This window comes from Berghia stephanieae, chromosome 7, assembly GCF_034508935.2.
Source record: "Berghia stephanieae isolate SIO BIC M18660-M18661 chromosome 7, UCSD_Bste_1.3, whole genome shotgun sequence".
Taxonomy (NCBI): Eukaryota; Metazoa; Mollusca; class Gastropoda; order Nudibranchia; family Aeolidiidae; genus Berghia; species Berghia stephanieae.
In genome coordinates this window covers 35769812-35786892 of record NC_088366.1, presented here as the reverse complement: position 1 = coordinate 35786892, position 17081 = coordinate 35769812, and the positions used below count along the sequence as shown (strand labels likewise).

The 17081-nt window shown below is 37.7% G+C and overlaps 1 protein-coding gene across 6 annotated transcripts in view; it reads right to left on the bottom strand.

The window, feature by feature from the left end:
* Positions 1 to 17081, bottom strand: part of LOC144977156 (epithelial splicing regulatory protein 1-like) — a 140112-nt gene that overhangs the window by 89386 nt on the left and 33645 nt on the right. For all 6 annotated transcript variants that reach the window (XM_078922027.1, XM_078922026.1, XM_078922029.1 and 3 more), the window contains exon 2: positions 8147 to 9124. In XM_078922027.1, coding sequence (XP_078778153.1) covers positions 8147 to 8281 — 135 coding nt within the window. In that variant the 5' untranslated portion in view covers positions 8282 to 9124. The remainder of the gene's footprint in view (positions 1 to 8146; positions 9125 to 17081) is intronic.

Genomic DNA, 17081 nt, shown 5'->3' with positions numbered 1-17081 from the left:
GTGATAAAAGAATGTTTATATCTGGGACTTTCTTCATATCGAGTATGATGTATTATTATTATTATTATTATTATTATTATTATTATTATTATTATTATTATTATTATTATTATTATTATTATTATTATTATTATTATTATTAGTAGTAGTAGTAGTAGTAGTAGTAGTATTAATCAATTTATTGATTGATTTATTTATTTTGTTTTTTTTAATGATTTTAAAAATTTATTTATTTTTAAAATTTTTTTTTTTTTTGGTTTTTCTCATTAACAGGAAAAATTACTGGCACTGTTCAGTTAGAAAATGTGCTTGTTGTGATATCTGGAGCGGTCATTCGGCTATTTAGGTAAAGTGAGGGACACGCAAGCAATCAAGTTAAATCTAATGATTTATGATAGTGATTCTAATAATAACAACAACAACAACAACAACAACAACAATAATAATAATAATAATAATAATAATAATAATAATAATAATAATAATAATAATAATAATAACAATGACGACGACGACAACAACAACAACAACAACAACAACAACAACAACAACAACAACAACAGCAGCAGCAGCAATGACAAAGGAGTAGCCACTTTAAATCATTTAATAGATAAAGATAACACTGGCAACGTGTTCTAGTCATAATTCGGTCCGATCCTATTCATTATTCAAATTTATGTGTCCCCGATTTCAAAATAACAACAAACGACAACCTCTGGAACAGATGGAGCAAACTGTAGTACACGTCGGTTATTTATTTACTAATATTGCTACACACGATACCAACACGGCTTGTGTGTTTGCTGAATTCAATTATTCAAATAAATTATACCACACGGTGCTTTGTCTACAAAATCGATTAATTCAACATATTCGGACTCAACAAAAAAAAAAAACAACAAAAACAAAAACAAAAAAAAACAAAAACAACAACAAACAAACAAAAAAACATTTCGTTTTATTCAAGTCTGAGAACATTAGAATGTATCATCTGTATACTTTCCACTCTCTGTGCGGGTATGTGGTCTAGTGATATGACACTCGCCTTCGGACTGGAAGAAGTTTTTTGGGGGCTTTTTGCTGTTGGTTTTTTTTTTTCGGGTTTTAAAAAAATTATCTATTTTAACATTTTTATTTATTTATTTATTATTATTATTTTTTTAAATGTATTTATTTATTCATTTGCTGTTTTAGATCAAATCCAAGATATTGATATGATTCAAGTCAATCTATTATCATGTCGATGGGAATCCAATGAAAAGTATTCCGATGACTATTATCAAAATAGACAGAATGACAAAAAGAAACGATATAACTACAACATTCTCCTTATTTAACTCCAATTCTAGGATTTAAATTTCTAGTCTCATTTCCAACATTGGAGTCATCCTGCCATCATACCGAATCGACACGATCGGTCACCTTTGATTCACGCAGAGTTGCCAACCCTGAATACGGGATTAAACTGTTTTGTATTGCTTTTTTTTTTTTTAATTAGACACTTTATCTTATAAACCGTTATTGAAAAAAAAATTAATGTTCCAGTAAAAAAACAAAACAAAAGCAAACATTTTTGTCACAAGCATTTGTTACAATTATTGTATTAAAAAAAAATAATCAAGTTCACAATTCAATAGCATTTTAAAATAAAACTTAAATATTAGTGCCTTAAAACTTTCTCGTTGCTTTAAAATAATGACACGTTAATAATTTAAAGTTTTTGGTGGATAGCTCAGGCAGTTGATCCACGGTCTCCACAGCCAGGCGGAGTTGTCGTACCAGTTAGGCCGCGGGTTCGAGCCCCCATCGCCGCCGTGAAATTTTTATTCTCTATTGTCTTCTGGCACTTTCCTACTCACTAGTTATTATCAACATAAGTGCCTGCTCCACTCACTTTTAAAAATTAAAAATATGAATGCATCACTTCAAATCCAAACACGACAGAAAAGTAGATAGATACCGAGATTTGACCAAATGCATTCACGTTGTTTGGGGAGAGAAGTGGCCGAGTTGCATTGCACTGTTGGTTTTTATTCCTTGGGTAAGAATATTAACCCCCTATATGATTACTTTGGACAGCACAGTTAATTCATGTTGACATCTGACGCTTGTTTGATGGAGAATAGAATATATATTCCTTCATGGAATGCCTGGGCGACGTTATCTAACGATGCCACGCACAAGGGTGTGGTTAAAAAAACCGTTTTAACTGTATTTTGTTACTGCCTATAGAAGGGTTTTGATCCCGAACCGTTCCGTGTTTGGTGTTTTGTTCTATTTTTTTTTGTTTGTTTTTTCTTTTTTTTTTTTTTTTTTTTTGAAGCTGTTATATTCAATTTTGTAAATTACTTTTTCAAAAAATATTTAAATGTTTACGCTTTAAGCTTTACGTAACTTCGAAACTGAAAATGAATGCTTAGCGCAATTTTATCTGGATTTCAAATATCATACATAGTCTTCCATGACAATTTTATCTGGATTTCAAATATATATGGTCTTCCATGACAATTTTATCTGCATTTCAAATATATATGGTCTTCCATGACAATTTTATCTGGATTTCAAATATACATGGTCTTCCATGACAATTGGATTCAGTAGTCTGATGTCACGCCGCCTGGCAACGGCGGCCAACTTGGTTCTAAACAAAGAAAATCTGTACTTTTTATTTTTCATGCTGGTTAGAACTTTTCATATGTCTTGTAATCAGAATGTGTAAAAGTCAAAACATGATCAAATGTATGTGTTTTTTTCTTCTGGATACGCTTTATACTCGCCGGAGAAATATTTCATACGGGCGTCCGCCAGTGTTCCGATAGTTTAGAGCCAGTGTTACTAAGTTACCATGCGTCATTAGGAAGGAAGTGACGTTATGACTGGTGAAGACAATTTTATCTGGATTTCAAATATATATGGTCTTCCGTGACAATTTTATCTGGATTTCAAATATACATGGTCTTCCGTGATCATTTTATCTGGATTTCAAATATACATGGTCTTCCATTACAATTTGACACGAAGTCCATTGCTATAAATAATTTAATTAAATGATGTACATATTATTATATTCATGACTACCCTGATACAGATGACTGCCTTTATGTGAACTATATACTATGATGACGCGCAATATGTCACCAAATAGGATGGACTGTTGTATTGTACGACTTGTTTTGGTTTTTTTAAAACTCATTACACACGCGCTCCCTTGCAGACAAAGACACGTACACACTACACATATTCTTTCCTTAGCGCCCCCCCCCCCTCCCCTCCCCCCCATCCAACATATCAACAAACATGTGCGCGTGCACATCTGAACAAATTTATGTGTAATGAGGGATTATTTACAGGATAAAACTATACCCCCCCCCCCCCCCCCGCCCCCCCGACACAAAAAAAAAATAAATATCCCTCTTAACTTGAGCTTGAGCTTTTATATAATGCAATATCCACTAAACGTGCTCAAAGCGCCTTACAAAGGGTCCCTGACCAACAGCAACACTAAACATAGAGAACGTGACATGCCGCCTGTTAGACGATATTACAATTTTTTCCGAAAGAGACATACGTTTAACGGCCAGGTACTCATTTTACACATGAGTAAAATGAGGGAATGTGAGTAAAGTCTTTTCCAAGAACTCAAGTATGCCCCGAGCGACCTTCCGATTCGAAAGCGAGTGTCATACTACAAGACCACATAGCCGTACATAGCCCTTTTGATATAAGACCCGCGCCATCGTGGACTCGAAAGAACCAAACAGATGGATAAATATACACACACACACACACACACACACACACACACACACAGAGAGAGAGAGAGAGAGAGAGAGAGAGAGAGAGAGAGAGAGAGAGAGAGAGAGAGAGAGACAGAGACAGAGAGAGAGAGAGAGAGAGAGAGAGAGAGAGAGAGAGAGAGAGACATGACAGGATTGTGCGCATAAAGCCATAACCTCACAAATATTAACATATGGCACCATCATTGAAACCATGTCTCTCATGACTAATTGCAATCCAATTCAATTATTCAACAAGGATTATAATATGTTAATAAAAGGACGGTGTAAATTCAGCCCCTGTGCTACTTACTGGTCATGGACGTACACGTAAATTGTTGTCCCCCAACCCACCGGTCCCATGGGCGTCATACATAAACACAGATACAACAATTAAACTATTCAATGGAACAGGAATGCCCCCCCCCCCCCCCACCCCCAACACACATCCTTGCGTGACCACACAACATGTTACCAGAGTTAACAGTGTCCTCACTCCCATCTCCTCAAATCTGATTCTTTTCACGCCTTGACCCACGCACGCACTCGAGCGCTTATTAAATATATGGATAAAATATTATCTTTACTCTGATCACAGCCAATAACTTCAGATTTAAATACTGACGGAAACGCTTGACACAAATCACTGTATTGTTGTTGTTTTTTTAAAAAAACATATTATATATGATCTGTAAACCTTTGAGTGTATCCCTCTTAGTTGGGACCTGCGCTTGTGTCTGGATGAGACTTTTAGGTGATCTCAAACTAAGTACTTTGTTAGTGTGCTATTGGAAGCTACATCTGTTTCCTATTTGAACAAATTGCCCTTTGTCAACAAGGAGCTGAATGACGTCAATTTCGTTCGGTCTATAGAGCGCTTTTCCGTCCAAACCTTGGCCCTTAACAATGTTTCCCTAGATATCATCTGACGATGAAACAGGGTACATCGAATAATACGACAATAATTAATGTTCGCACGATTCTCGGACTTACACCGCTGTTTTATAATTGGAGAAACTGGAGAACCTCCGAATTTAACGGTCACCTCCGATGAGACAATGAAAAGGTGAATGAAATGCCTATTAATCTAGGTGTTGTTGGGTTTATTTTCCCCGCGAGAGAGAAACCTCGGGTAAAATTTAAGTCATGTTGAAGGCCCCCCTTTAAATTTCAGATATATATATATATATATATATATATATATATATTATATATATATATATATATATATATATATATATATATAATTCCTAATTTCGTATCTATATATATATATATATATATATATATATATATATATATATATATATATATATATATAAGATAGATAGATAGATGGATGGATGGATTGATATATAATAGAGAACAAGGAAGAGAAAGAGAGACACGAAGTGAGAGAGAGAGATTGAGATAGAGTAGAGAGGAAGAGAGAAAGAGAGAGAGAGAGAGAGAGAGAGAGAGAGAGAGAGAGAGAGAGAGAGAGAGAGAGAGGGAGAGAGAGAGACAGAGAGACACACACACACAGAGAGAGAGAGAGAGAGAGAGAGAGAGAGAGAGAGAGAGAGGGAGAGAGAGAGAGAGAGAGAGACAGAGTAGAGGAGTTGTAAAGAAACAAAGAAAAACAAAACAAAACAAAACATAATCTTATCTTTGATAAAGCTCGTAAACAATATTGATGTCGTACATTGATTCCCAATACATTGACGATGATAATTATACACGTGACAATCTAGTTCATTGACAATAATAATTATACTCATAAAAAATCTCTATCTTTTGTGACTTCTTTTCTTCCAATTCAGCGCCATGTCCGCCCACATCTTTTGAAGCATTTGACACACGTCAACTAAGATGATAAATAGATCGCTCGCACGGTGTCATTCCTTTTCACTAATTATCTAATGTTGTTATAGGTATTATGTTGTTTACGTGCTTTAACTTTAGATATTTATATACATTTTAAAAATGTGTTTTAACTACATTTCTTTTATTTCATTGCCTCATGATGTGTTCAGATAGACTGATATCTAAATAATTCCACAGCTACATGCCAGTGACACAAAGCATGAAACAATACACTAGAAGTCTGGGTGATGATGAGACGCCGCCCTCTCCTCCCCCCGCCCCCCCCCCTCTTCCCAAATAATAAAAAATAAACAAAAACAAAAACAAAGCAAAACAAAACAACAACCACAACAACAAAAAACAATGCATCTACCGGGGTAAGACCATTGTTTGGTAAGACCACGAGCCAATTAACTGATGGGTTTGCCTAAGGTGTGGAAATCAGCAGGTCTGATAACTGAACGCAATCGTGGGCCTGATTCAACACATTGTAATGGACAATAGTTTACGTTGTTTGAGCGTATTTCCATTACAACATTGAGGCGGTAATAATGTGGGCCATCAGACGTACGAATAATTACACGTAGGCTTGAAGCCCATACTTAAAATAAGTTTTTAACAAGACAAAAAAAAAAGTTTGTTTTCTAAAATCAGTAAAGAAAAATAAATCGTGGGCTCATATAAACCAAGTAAATTTGCAATCGTCACAACTTATACAGGGACATTGGATATTCATTTTGGTGCTATGAAGACAGTAAATTCCTATTATATCACAAGCTCACAGAACACCCAATGCTATCCAGGGAACAAAGGCAGGGATTATTAAATAGTTTTTGCCATATTACTTTAAGTTATTGAGCCTTTGTATCACGTGGAAATGAAAAAAAAATGAGTCGGGGATGAAAATCGAAACTCCCAGGTAATTAATCAAACCATCTGGCGACACAGCCTGTCTACAACGCCTGCTGTGTTTATTGGCCGAGCCTTTCGGTGACAAAATTCGATCGATGTTACGGCCATCTTATTAAAGATGTTCAGCTTTCTTCGGTGCAACCTCTTTTTCTTTTTTATTAATCTAAAATAAATCCTTAATAGCTTTTCATTTCCATCCCAAGTGTTTTTTGTTTGATCTAATTTTTCACTTTTTTTATCACCAAAACACAGTTATTATCAAATAAGACTAAAAACACAACAAAAAAATATTAATAAGTAAAAATCAAAGAAAACGGCGCTTGAACGTTTATGTATCATCAAAATAAAATAACATTGCCTAGAGTTACCACGTGTACTTATTTCTAGGTCTGATGACCCAATTTGTTGAAGGCTCATTACAACAATGTAAAACAACCCCAGTAATGCATTCAGTTATCAGTCCTGTAAATGTGTGCACGTCGCCAAAATCCAATGTTCTAAATTCTTGAGTTTCCATCAAATTAATGATCAAGAAATTACAGATTTTTAAGTGAGACGTATCCAAATAGAAATAAAAATACTTCTTAATTATATTTCAATTATTTTTCTATTGGGAGTCTGCCTTTCTCTCTAAACAAGAGTCAATAATCACATAATTTCTTGCCGGCCCAATTGAAGCAGATTGACCATCGTTAGAAAGGGTTAAAAGTTTATTATATTGGCAGCCATCAAACGTTTCTCTTACCGGAATCTTTCTTCATCCCGGGCCATAACCGCCTTCAATAGTATATGCCTTCCAGCTTCCGAGCATGTTTTTAATGCAGTAAGGAGTCCCTGATAGCTCGGTAGAGCACTAGCTTCACTTGCAAAGGGAACGAGATCGATTCCGGTTGAAGTCGAAACTTTTCTGGTCCCCCCCCCCCCCCTCCCCTCAAGTCCATCCAAAATGGTTGGATAGCTGAGTCTGTTAGATCTGACGGAAAGTACTTTGCGATAGACTAGTGTCTTTTCCAAAGGGTAGCAAACAATTGCTATTGTCCGTCTCACGCTTTAGAAACCGGGATAAGCTCCGGATCCATGTTTCTAATGGCTCTAAAAGACTACTTTTTAAAAATTCAGTGACAAAGAAAATCCTATTGTTACACAGAGCACTTCCTAGTATTTCTAAGCCGTTTCTATAATGAATGATGTTTCAAATCTGGTTGGTCGACTCTACCGGCAGGTCGACGTGTATTCCTGAGGCTTCATCTTGGCCCCAAGCCTCAGCTGAAGGCTGTCATCATTTAGGACAAACCTCGGTTGGGTTTTGTACAGATGGTCTAGTTTGGGTCACGACTTCGTGGAAGTCATAAGTCCAACCTTTATCTCTAAACAGTGGATCTGTCATTATGGTCAGAGGGCTTACATACAACATATATACATGTTCTCTGCTACGGCTCAAGACAATACCTATCATGCAGTAGTAGTAGTAGTAGTAGCAGTAGTAGTAGTAGTAGTAGTAGTAGTAGTGGTGGTGGTGGTGGTGGTGGTGGTGATAGTGGTAGTAGTAGTAGTAGAAGTAGTAGTAGTAGTTGTTCTGGCGATAACATTAATAGAATAAAAGCAACACTCACCTTGTTGTTATTCTGGTCATATAATAAGAATACGATCTGTACTATCTGCTCCTCGTCAGCTCCTAACTCGTCCCCATTCTTCCCAGCTGTTGTGACGAAGAAGGAGACGAGGTGAGGTAGAGTATCCACACGCATTGCTAAATGGTTTTATGTTCGCTCCTGTGTCTTCGAAAGAGGAAGCAATCGAGGGTCAAGAAGGTCGGTGGTAGGCCGAAAGGTCAAAGACTAAAGGTTAATATCGTTGTGCTTTTACACTGAATAACGATCAAGTCCCAAAACTTCTTTATGTTTTAATCTCTAGCTGATGTATAAAATTTGAGAAAATAATACAAACGTATTGTTTCAACAATGAAGCGAAAATATTCAATTTAAATATAGTCATAAAATCACAAAATGTTTCAAGAATAACTAACGTAATTATTCCATAGCAAAATAGTGAATAAAATGAAATATCACGAATGTTATAAAACGTTGGAATTTTATCTTTGCGTGTTAAAAGTCGATCAATGAACACTAAAGCACTAGATCCAATTACTCCTTTCACCAAAATAAATGGATTTATTCTGATTGAGGAATAAAATCCTAACAGGCGATTGATGAGTGTCGGTGGTTGTTGTACTGTTGAATGGATGAAAGACTTGGTAGTATGAATACAGATTGGAATTTAATAATGATGCCGATGATTTGGATAACTGTGTCGTTGAATATCTGAAATATTTCTCCGTGATTTGACCATGTGTTTTCTACCGCTGTATCGATACAACTGCTTGTAGTGCTGCTGATGTTGATGATGTTGGTGATGGGGCTACGCCTGCTGTTGTCTTGTTGGTGATAACGACGACGACGACGACAATGGTGACGATGATGGTGTTGGGGTTGGTGGGCAGGGAGCTCTGTGCAATCTGCTGCCTCCGTTACTTGCAGCCGTGAGGTGAAAACCGATTTGACAGGATCATTATCTCCACCTTGTCGTCACACCTGTGGCATGGAGGAAAAAACAAACTCAACAAAGTAAATAGCAAATAAAGTAAAGTGGGACAATAAATCAGTGAGTGAGTGAGTGCCACGTGTAGTAAAAGGACAGGCTGTGAGTTGTATCTTAAGCTGCCATACCTAACACCCCTCCCTCCCTCTGTCAATCAATGTCGTTTTAGAAAGATGCTAATAACAAATTATAAGCACTGCGTGCAACAGGTTTAATCAAATTAAGTTCTAATGTTTGAATTTTCAAATAAATATCCTTATGTATGCGTGCTTGTGTGAAAAGTGTGTATGTGTGTACGCGTGCGAGGGTATTACGCGTGTTAATAGATGTGTGAATGAATGCATAGTGAATGTGTTCGAAATTAACCGGGCGGGAAATGAATACCGATAGTTATTTGGGGTTTTTTTTTTGGGTAGATAATTAGGTATTTAAACGCCGTATGACCACGTGCGCGCGTGTGTGTATGTGAGTGTGTGCCAGAGAGAGAGAGAGAGAGAGAGAGAGAGTGAGAGAGAGAGAGAGAGAGAGAGAGAGAGAGAGAGAGAGAGAGAGAGAGAGAGAGAGCGGGTGAGAGTGGAGAGATTGAATGAAGCGTTTGCTTGTGTGTGGGTTTTTTGTGTATGAGAATTTGTACGTGTGTGAGGGATTATGTAACCTGAACAATATATGATGTTGTACTTTTAACCATTTCAATTGGGAAGACACACACACACACACACACACACACACACAGAGAGAGAGAGAGAGAGAGAGAGAGAGAGAGAGAGAGAGAGAGACCCATAAAAGAATACAGTGGAGACATTCATGAGTCAGGAAGTGACAAACGCCGACGTCAAACGGTCGAGTTTATGAGATGTCATTCCACTATTTGATTTGCAATTATTGATATCGTGGATTTATTTACAAATCAACAATAACGCCGTGTTGAGAAAACCACGTTTTTTTGTTGTTTTTGGCCAGAAACTCGTCATTCAAATCGATCAATTAAAATTACCCTCATCTTGTCAAAACTCCCAAACCAATTACACTTCTTATGGAATCAAGTAATTGATCAATCAAATAATCAATTAATCAATCAATCAATCAAGTAAGCAAACAATCAAACAGACACACAATAAAACAAACAATCAATCAAACACTCAATCATCAATCAATCAATCAATCAATTAAACAATCAATCACTGCGATCGATCCATCGATAAGGCGCCGATAATTTGCTTTGTTTAGAGAACTATGCTATTGACAATGCTCTAGGTTTGGTTTTTGTCTAAGACATTTGATGGTGCACGTGACTCACACGTGATTTGGCTTTTCTAAGAAAAGAAAGATGGTAAACAACAGAAAACAGACAATCTTTTAATGATGAGTCTAGAAATCACTCAAATACAAATTCCCCGCTGTATTTATCGAACTATACAATTAAAACCAACCATTTTTACCAAGAGATCAGTAACAGCTAGATCTATGTAATTGAGATAAAGGTCTGAAAAAGTGTGTATGAAACAGTGCATGCAAGACAAAGCAAGAAAGAAAAATAAAGGGGAAAAATCCCCAAAAATCAGCCTGCCCTCCAGTCAAGTATTCTCTCACATGGACTATACTATAAGCGTTACACATTCGAATGGTGTTTTGGCTGCGAGGTTACTCAACATGTAACTGAACCCCTTACATGACATACTCATACAAAGAGATGATTGAACAGGGGAAACTACATATAAGGCAAACTAAAAAATCCGATGGACTACTCCATTGAGGGGAAAAGAAAAGAATAGAAAATTTAAAAAATACACACACAAAAAAAAAAAAAAAACAAACCCAAAAAACAACCAAAACAAAACACAAACAAACAAAAAATCCCCAAAAATCCAGCCAGTGATTGGACAAAATCAAGTCGTCACAATTAAGAAATGACCCTAAGCTCTGTAAAAAGGGACAAGCGGTTTTAGGAGAACTTAAGAGAAATTCACTTCCCTGACCTACAAGAAAATGTAGAGCCTCCTCTCTTCCCCCCCCCCCCCCCCCCCCCCCCACAAACACACACACGTTCCACCCCCTTCCTTCCCAGATACACCCAGAATCTTACGTTGAAAATAGAATTACACCAAAAACATTATGAAACGATAAGAAAAGGAAAAAGATGAAGGGGGAATTTGGTTCATCTACCTCGCCCCCTCCTACCTCGCCCCCTCCCCCCTCCCAATTTTTAAAAAATGTTTTAATATGTAATCGTATATCAAGAAAAAATATTTAAATAAAAAGAAGAGAAGAAAGAAAAGTTAGAAAAGTCTGCCCATGTGCACGAATGACCATGACCTTAGTTCTGCTTGACTGAATGTTTTATGTCGTGTCGGGCCATTAACAAAACATAAACAGTTAGTTACTTAGGCCACTCAAGGGAGGGCCTTTAGAGCTTCTGGTGCATGATACAAAGTAGGCTACTCAAGAACCCTCTGGGATTAATATTCATGTCTTTTTCTTTATCGCCTGTTATTTCCTAATTACACCCCCCCCCCCCCCCCCCCATGTTTTGTTCATTTTTTGTTGTTGTTGTAATGGACGCGTGGCATAACATTACAGCTAAAGGAGTATTGTTTTAGAGAATAAGAGTTCAGAGCATAGTATTTGACTTTAAACGTGAGCTTTTATATAGCGCAATTTCCACTAAAGATGCTCATAGCGCTTTACAAAGGGTCCCTGACTAATAGCAATATGTAGAACGAGACATGACGCCTGTTAGGCGATAATGCATTTTTTCCCGACAAAGACAACGCTCTTAAAGGCCAGGTCCTCATTTTACACCTGAGTATGGTGGGAGAATGTAAGTAAAGAGTCTTTTCCAAGGACTCAACTATGCGCCGAGCGAGGCTCGAACCCAGGATCTTCCGATCCGAAATCGAGTGTCATACCACAAGACAACATAGCCGCACAACTTTAGTGCATGTCTACAAATCTAGACTTCATGAGCTCGAGTCAATGACCAAACTGGAAAGTAAGTTCAAAAAGACTAACATACTAAAAAGGGTCGACAACTCTCAAAGTATTCTAATGGGAAGCAACAGCTGTGTCGTCACACAGTCCTCTCTCCCGGTCCAGATCTCCTTGGAAGAGTGTAACCAGCCACCAGGAGAACTAATAATGAATAAGTTACATAAAAACTTCAAAGGTTGAACGTCAATAAATATATAGATAGTCTCAATTATCGCATCTCTACGGTTTCCCTATAATTGATCAACTACCAATGCATTATTCCTTCAGCATACCGAACGGATCCAAATTTCCATTTCTTACAGTACAACTCGCCTGTTAGAGGTCCCTTTCATGACACACTAACAATTGCATAATATCAGTAACTGTCATAATCCGGAAAAAAAACGTATTAAAACAATTTTGTCTAGAAAACTCGTCCTTCAAATAAAAAAAATAATTGAGCTTTTATGTAGCGCAATATCCACTTAACGTGCTCAAAGAGCTTTACAAGGGGTCCCTGGTCAACAGCAACATTAACATGTAGGACGAGACATGACGCCTGTTAGGCGATATTACAATTTTTCGGACAAAGACAACGCTGTTAACGGCCAGGTACTCATTTTACACCTGAGTACGGTGAGAGAATGTGAGTAAAGAGTCTTTTCCAAGGACTCAACTATGCGTCAAGCGAGGCTCGAACCCAGGACCTTCCGATCCGAAAGCGAGTGTCATACCACTAGACCACATAGCCGCACAATACCGATCGATTTAAATGACGCTCATTTTGGCAAAAACTCTCAAACCTGGGACTTCGCGACGTTTTTCCTCTCAAACCCAGCAAATAGGAGGACTATTTGTCTCTATCCTGACTTCGTCTGTCATATTATGATAACATTAATCTACGTACATATCATTACGGCATGGTTTTTGGTGCAGTCATTCAGTAATGTATGCATGCCTACAATAACACACGACACGTGTGGTTAGTAAAATAAGTCATTGTATTTATTATTTATTCCATTAACATAAATATTTATCACCTAATGATCTGTGTGCTCGACAACTCAACCAATCAAACAAACAGATAAACACACACATTCGCAAATACAAACCCACACACACATAAGCACATTCAAACCCATCGTTCTTTTCCATTGATTAATCGTCCATCTATTCATCCATCCATCCCTCCATCGTTCTCTATAACTCAGGCGTATATCTATCTATCAATCCCTCTATAGATAGTATGCGCTTGGCTAAGAAGCTCATAACATTGCCATCCGGAAGTATAACGGACCAACACACAAAACTGTGTGTATCCATGGACGTTTACAGTCAGGTTAATAGAGTTCAGTGAGCATTACTCATAAACGCGGATAACAAAGACCTGAGTGACGTCATCTTCGAACTATCTATAGGGAATGAGATTAGCGGAAGAGTAGCGTCCCTTGATTGGACGTCACCTTACAGAGAGAACGTCAATTTGGTTTTGAAGTGTCTCAAGCCGCTTTCACCGGAAGCGAGGACGAGAGACGTATGCGCACAACCAACATGACGTTCTCTCTCTAATAACTTTTCCGCCGGTGACGTCACAGACTATGGGTGACGTCCAATCAAGGGACGCTACTCTTCCGCTAATCTCATTCCCTATAACTATCTATCCACCCATCCATCCTTCTCTATAGAAAGTATGCGCTTGGCTAAAAAGCTCATAACATTGCCATCCGGAAGTAAAACTGTGTGTATCCATGAACGTTTATAGTCGGGTTAATACAGTTCAGTGAGCATTACTCATAAACGCGGATGGCAAAAAACAATAACAAAGACCTGAGTGACGTCATCTTCGAACTATCTATAGTATCCATCCAATCTTTCTCAATAACCTTCCACCCACCCATCCATCCATCTTTTTCTATAACTATCCATCCATCCACTCAACAATCCTTCCAAAAATAAATAGAGTCCCAGGTTCCAGAGGTTTTGATAAGATGATCGCCATTTTAATCGATCGATATTTAAAGGACAAGTTATCCTGGCCAAAATTTAAAACTTGTATTTTTTCAGAGATTAGATGACCCCAACTTGTCAACAAGAATTAAACATGAAACTCCAAACAAGCAAAGAGCTTTCCATTTGATCAATAAAATGTATCCTCTATTTGGTGAAAACGACATTCCTTGTGGGTTTTTTTGTGTGTGTTTTTTTGTGTGTGTGTGAATAGTGGAATGAACAGAAACACACACATATATATACACACACACAAACACACGCACATTCACATGCACACATACGCACACAAAACACACACACACACAAACACACACTCAAGCATACACACATACTCAGGTCTACAACGGTACAATGTTCCGCCATTCACGCCATTAATTATTACCTGTAACCTGTCACCCCTGTAGTCCCACTCCCCTCCTCCCCCCCTATGGCAATTAAGACACACCTCTGTGTGCCAACAAAACAAAACATAAACACGTCCACGCATCACTTGTCCCAAGATATTAATACAAATCGCTATCCCCTGCACTAACCAGTTCTACTTATATTTATATCAAACCGGCAAATGCTGATGACACGAAGCACTCGCCTCCACCCCCCCCCCCCCCCCCTTAAAAATGGTGGCTGTGTAGATTTTCTTCTTTGATGTTGTTATTGTTTTTTATTTTATTATTGTTATTATTATCAGTCTTTTTAGTTTTGTTTTATCCTCTGTATTTGTATGTATAATATGCGTAAGAGAGTGTGGAAGTGGAAGCTGTGTTTTTCTGCTCCTCAAATATTAATTCAGCCCATATTTCATGGATAAATATATACTTTTTTGTATTTTAACTGAAAGACACGGATCAAACTTTGCTCTTGAATCAAATCTTTTCTGGGGCGGGGAGGGGGTTCTATAGATGAAGCGACTTTTTTGGGGGTCGTGGATAGGTCATACGGTAGAGTCACACACACATGGCCAGGCGGAGTTGTCGTACCAGTAAGGTCGCGGGTTCGAGCCCCCATCGCCGCTGCGGAGTTTTTATTCTCTGTTGTCTTCTGGCACTTTCCTACTCACTTCATTTCTTGTTGCTATAGATGTCGCAGGGTTTCGTTTATTTTGTTGGTTGATGTGTTGATGTTTTTTTGTTTTTTTGTTTTGTTCTTTTTTTGTTTGTTTGTTGTTGTTTTACCTGAATTAAAAACAGGGCAGGTAGTTATAATCGGTACGTCTCATTACCCAAAAATGGTTATGGACTCAGTTTTGTTAAGGAAATACTTTCAAATTAACAAAGTAAAGGACAATAATCAAATGGAAAAAAGACTTTAATTTGATTAATAAAGACAGATAATGTGAAGGTTTCGGGTTTCTCCTTTGTCAACAAACCAACGCAACATATTGTCCATTTCAACAATGTTAAATCAAGTCAATCGTTGCGTTCGGTTATAAAATCTGCAAATTTGAACAAGTCGCTTTCTATTTTCCATTCTTAACACTTAAGAAGTTTAGTTGAGATTGTGTTTTACTTCTCGAATTGTTGATTATAGACAATCAACAGATAACTAACACAATGAAAACAAAAATAAAAACCCGAAAAAAAGCAAAACAAAACAAACGAAAAAAATCCTGCATGTTTGGATTAAAGGACATGTAGACAAAATGCAAAGGCAATGATGTCATTACTCGATGTCAACCCAGCTGTGTGTGACACATCTCGGTGACTGATGCACTTACATCCTAAAAACTAAAACGCACAAGGTCAACTCCGTGCAAACTGTATTCTCTATTTTTAGAAACACATCTCAGTCAAATTTAGACGTGTGGATAAAACAAATCCTAAATAACCACGACGAATGAGGTTTTATTTGTTTTTGAAAGGGCTGGAAAAAGTAGAAGCGTCTGTTGTAAGGCAACGAAATCTAATTCTCGACGTCCAGTCTAGGCTTGGTGATCGTGGAAATGTCGCGATCGAGAAACTGGCAAGGATTTAATCAACATGCTCAATTCCACAAGCATAAAGTCGGTGACAACAATTAAAGAACTAAAAAAGGTGATGATATTAAAGTTTGAACCGGTCAAGAGTCAAAAGAATGCGCAGGCACCTAAGAAAAGATAAGACAAGACAAATGAGATTAGTGTAAGAAAATAACGGAATAGGATTCGAGCAGTTAACCTCTGACAGTTCCTTTCTCGTTGACAGGTAAATAAAAAGGGTTGATATGATTGTATTCTATTTATTTCTGGCGCTCCACTCGTCTATGGTCTGTTCATGTTCATTATTTACACGGTGACTCTTTCTCATAATCTCCGTGTGATTGCCTCAACACTGAAACGATAATGGAAAATTCTAGATACAGAAGCATCTTCAAAAAAGGAATGCATAATTCAGGCTACTATTCACACAAGTACACAGAATGGTCGTCTACCCTAGCCCATGTCCTACCGTTACTACTAAATAGCTATCACAACATGGGAGCAGTGTGACAACACCAAGACGGTTTAAAACCCATAGAAACCTGATACTCGGGACTGGAACGTTGACCTCATAATGCTTAGAGGGTGGGGGTTTGGGTGTAATAAGGTTTTTGGGATTAAGATAAAAACACGAGGGGTAGTTGAGGACCAACATGGATGGGGGTGGGGTGTCTGAGATCGGGGATCAACTTGAAGGGTACACATACCTAATATTATGTTCAACAGTGGTCCATGAAACATATACTTTTTTTCTCATACTGACGGCAGATACAAGGGTAGCTGTGTGAACATGGGACTTCATTGTTATGACATCCTCAGCTTGACATACACACACACATAAACACACACACACACACACACAGAGAGAGAGAGAGAGAGAGAGAGAGAGAGAGAGAGAGCGAGAGAGAGAGAGAGAGAGAGCGAGAGCGAGAGAGAGAGAGAGAGAGAGAGAGAGAGAGAGAGAGAGAGAGAGAGAGAGAGAGAGAGAATCTTTCGTCTCTACTTCAGTTCAGCACGTC